Genomic DNA, 4,307 nt, shown 5'->3' with positions numbered 1-4,307 from the left:
GGATACCGTTTCCAAAAATATTGTAAGGAAAAAACTTCCTGCACGAGGAGAATCGTGCCAACCGCCACTTTGACCATAGTTCCTTCCAAAGTAAGACGCGCAGAGACCCATCTCGAAATTATTCCCCTCAGCTTCAAGGATATCTATACAATTTTTGTAACCACGGCTTCAAAGGTGGACAGCGTGTTTTCCTCTCTATCTCTGCATTTCTTCAAGAAAGAAATGGAAGAGGGCTCCAGTTCTCCGGTTTCCCCTGTGGATAGTCTGGTGACCAGCGAGGAGGAGCTGGACAGACAGCAGAAAAGCTTCGCGAGAAAGAGGAGGCACAGCAAAAAGTCCAGCGACGACAGCAGCGGCAGCAGCCCGGGTCCGGTGAAACGGGGGAAGAAGCCGAGTCCGAGCAGCACTCAGTCGTTCGAGGAGCTGCAGAACCAGCGGGTCCTGGCCAACGTCCGGGAGAGGCAACGGACTCAGTCTCTGAACGAGGCCTTTGCGTCTTTGCGCAAAATTATCCCCACACTGCCGTCGGACAAACTCAGCAAGATACAGACGCTGAAGCTGGCCTCCAGATACATCGACTTTCTCTGTCAGGTGCTGCAGAGCGACGAGATGGACAGCAAGATGTCCAGTTGCAGTTACGTAGCGCACGAAAGACTCAGTTATGCGTTCTCTGTGTGGAGGATGGAGGGCGCTTGGTCTATGTCAGCATCTCACTAGCACCCACAGACCGTCACTTCCAATGCCAAAGCGGTGGGTAGCACGAAGCCCGGAAAGAAAAAAGTCGATGATGTCAGTGTTTACAGCAGGAAAAAGAAGTAATAACGATGAAGGGCTCGTTTGTAAAGGCGCCGCTGTAGGCAGATATAACGCCTTATGGTAAAACGGTTATGAAGCGCATTATGGGAGTCATCCCCCAAATTCTGTTTATTTTCACTTTGAACTTTACTTAAAAAAAAGAGTCGTTATCAGGTGACGACTTGACCACGTGTCTGGAGGGAAACTGTAGCCAGATGTGTAGGTGACAGGCATCCAGTGCGTCAAACGTGTCCCCATCCCTTTTTTTAAATGTTCAAACTTTAAGCACGAGGCCGCAGCATCTTTTAAACCCTGCCTGTCCGCGCGCAAACTCTCGGGGACAGAATAATCCATGATATCAATTTGATGTTCCGAGACTTGAGTGAAGCAGAGGGATGTGAAAAATGTGCTCGTGTTTATTTGAAGGATTAGGCGGAGGAATGAATACAAATAATAGTTGCGGAACTTGTTTACATGCAGGCATTAAGTAGGTGCCACATCTGCTGCTCTCTTCTATTTATTGCCAAAAAAGTAAGTTTTTTTTTTTTTTTTAGTTTTTTTTTAACTTTTGTAGTCCCTCTTATAAGGACCCTAGTTTTTCTTTTTTTTAAAGGGCCAAGACGCAGCTGTAGTGCCACTACGGGTAATTTATATCCACAACAGAGCGCCTTCCTGTGTGGAGACCGCAGGAATGGGCAGCTCCTGCGGCTGGACGGGGAAGTTCAGGCCAGTGCAAGACAACAAAAACAGAGCCCGCATTAACACGCAGGCTCGTTACTTTCTTCGGGCTTGCTTTGCTCCCTGATCTGGTGGACTGGTTACTCTACAGCTGACCTGCAGCTGGGACAGATGGCACTGTTTTGGAGGTTTTACTTTTAATTTGAGCTTTTTATTTTTATTTTAGCAAAGGGGTATTAAAGAGGGAGTAACAGTGACTCTATTAGTGATGTCAGTAATCAGGAATGCGTCTTGTTTTAGTCGCTGTAACCTTCCTTTAAATATCCGACAGGGCTCAGGGCCCGATGTGAAGATCGAAGCCTGTCCGGTCCTGACTGCTCCTCGGAGCTCCTCTGAATCTGATATCAGGCTCTTCACCGTGATTTGCTTTAAATTTGAAGGCGCATCCGCGACATGCTGGCTAGATTCAAAATATTCCGACGCGTGGCTTGATAGCGTTAAAAAGGCAGAGTTAAACCGGCGCTGGGGTTTCTCACGGGCTTCAGGTTTATCCAAAATATAGTTGGAATGAAAAGTAACAACAAACATTTTTTAATTTAGCAGCAAAATGAATAATTCACACCGGGCTGTGGACACACTGCGGGGCCTTTCAAAACAAACTGCGACCTTGGTGAGCCGCGTGATTTATTTCAATAATAACTCGGGGCTTAACTTTGCTCCGAGGAATTGGATTTTATTGTTTCAGGCTTGTCCACTAACGCCGAATTTACTCAGGTGCTTTAAAACCGAAGCCCAGAATAAAAGCAGCTGTGGAAGTACATTCGCATTCAAAACCACGCTGCTTCCCTGCCTCCATGTGGTTTTACTCAGCTCCGTGGCTAATAATTGATTCATTCATTAGTTCGCACGTGCTAATTGAGCCCTTACATGCGTAAAATACGCCAGATGTCCTCCCCCCGAAAAGCCAGAGCCGATAGATAGCCTGTCACTGTCCACACACGTGATCCCTCCTGATCAATAACATCTCCCCCACATTTCTTTCTCCCTGTTTCTTTTGCAGACTGTTAACTTCTACAAAGTATGAAGACCACAGGGATTATTGAAGAACCCATGGACCTCAAAGGCATGGCGCAGAGACGTAATGCGAGCCACAACTACAAACTCTCTGGGAGTGAGTGTGGATGTCGACCCATCGCACTGCTTCTGATCGTCCGGAGCAGTTTGTGGAAGAGAGAGCGGGGGAAGCAGGAAAAGAGCCAGAGCCCTGTGATGTGTGTAGGCCTAAAAGATGTTACAGCGAATAGCTCGGATTCACGGCCTGTATTCCACCAAAGCCATCCGTTAATCGTTTTTAGAAGTAAATATATTTTTGTGTTTTGTTTTGTTTTTTAAAGACTAAACCAAATTATAAATATATATAAATAAATGCATTTTGTAAATACTTGTGTAAGTACGCCTATAGCCTGTAAAGGGACCAATGCAATTTAGATTTTTTTTTCGCTGCATGGATTTAGTTCATCGACTTTCTTTAGCAAGTCTCCATCCAAACTCCGTCCAGTGTACATTTTCTTTGGTTTGTTTTGCTTATTTATTAAAACACGTATTTTTTGAAAGAAATACGTTCCGGGTTTTTTTTTTATTCGAGTTATATATTTTAGGCTAGAACATGTAGTTCTGCTGATTAAATTCAAATAAAAAATACATCAAAGAAATAAATATAAAATTAAAAAAAAAATTTAGCCAATTTTTTAGATGGGCGTAAAAGAATACGGCTCCCATGTAAACCACATTCTTTCCCTCTTTCTCCGCTGGGTGTGAGAACGTGCCCCTCCTCTTGTTATGGAAAGAAAACACCGAGAAAAAAAACAGACCATAAAATAATACAGCTTCATTAACAGTGCAGGAAACTCGAGCCAGTTTCAAACTGGGTCATATAAAATGTTTGTACGCTTAAATAACGAGTAATCATTTCAAATGGCGATGCCTTTGTGCTTCCTAACGAGCAGGGAGCCCCCAAAAAACCGCAGATAAGGACAATAACTCTGCCTGTAGTATGAAAAAAAAAAAACCCCAAAGACCCCTCTTAAATGACTGAAGAAATTCCTTTGAATCTCCGCTCAGTCAATACATCCAAACTGTTTACATGTCGTTTTCCCAGACGTGGTTAGATGCAATCTAAACACTAAAAGGACCTCATTGTTAACGTGGGGCTGTTAGTGTAAATGGATGGCTGACTCTTTGTGGCTATTTCAGCTGTGTACAGTGCACTGTGGGTCTGCTGCTGGAATAACTGGGTAGCCTAATTTTATCAACCAGTAAAACAAACGCCTGCCCCCTGGTTTAAATACAGCACTTTCAAATTACTTTTTCCCGCACTGAACCGCCGGCTTCTCCGGTGAAAAGCTGTATAAAGAATCAGCGATCTTCACTGAGCTGGTCTTATAAAATACTTGTGTTACTAAATATTTAACCCTCTACATGAGTGATGCTGAGTCTGATTTTTTCTTAATGGTCTTTGAACGCGGCCTCAATTAGGAGCCACCTGCAGCCACCGTGGCTTTATCCTCCTGTAGGTTTGTGAATATGGTAATGCGGCACTCTGCCGTCAAACACTTTTACTGTTTTACAGTGTGAGGAGTCTGTGCAGCAGGGAGCCTCTTTTATTTTGAAAATCAAGAGCTTTCCATCACTTAGAAACCGAGAGTGACCTATATTTATTTCAACCTTTTAAAATAGATTGGTTTATATGATAAAGACGGTGTGACCAGTCCCAGTCTTACTGCTCGAGGAATGGCACGACCCTCCCTGCATGAAGGGTAAGGATCAGGCCATTG

General features: G+C 44.1%; 1 protein-coding gene across 2 annotated transcripts; it reads left to right on the top strand.

Moving 5' to 3' along the window:
• twist2 lies at positions 1 to 3,090 on the top strand. Of its 2 annotated transcripts, none has more exons than XM_026144853.2 (2): positions 1 to 750; positions 2,534 to 3,090. In XM_026144853.2, exon 1 carries the CDS (start codon positions 223 to 225, stop codon positions 715 to 717), a length of 495 nt encoding a protein of 164 aa, XP_026000638.1. In that variant the 5' UTR covers positions 1 to 222; the 3' UTR covers positions 718 to 750; positions 2,534 to 3,090. The 2 variants fall into 2 exon arrangements, with proteins under 2 accessions (XP_026000638.1, XP_080147065.1); XM_080290939.1 differs by having other exon boundaries at positions 17 to 634.
• Positions 3,091 to 4,307: the final 1,217 nt, after the last annotated feature.

Source organism: Astatotilapia calliptera, chromosome 16 (assembly GCF_964374335.1).
Source record: "Astatotilapia calliptera chromosome 16, fAstCal68.1, whole genome shotgun sequence".
NCBI classification, from domain to species: domain Eukaryota; kingdom Metazoa; phylum Chordata; class Actinopteri; order Cichliformes; family Cichlidae; genus Astatotilapia; species Astatotilapia calliptera.
Note: the sequence above shows the minus strand (reverse complement) of the source record. Positions and strands in the feature narration are given on the sequence as shown.

Excerpts from the sequence above, each read along its gene's own strand:
- twist2 (XM_026144853.2), top strand. The coding sequence starts at position 223 with ATGGAAGAGGGCTCCAGTTCTCCGGTTTCCCCTGTGGATAGTCTGGTG.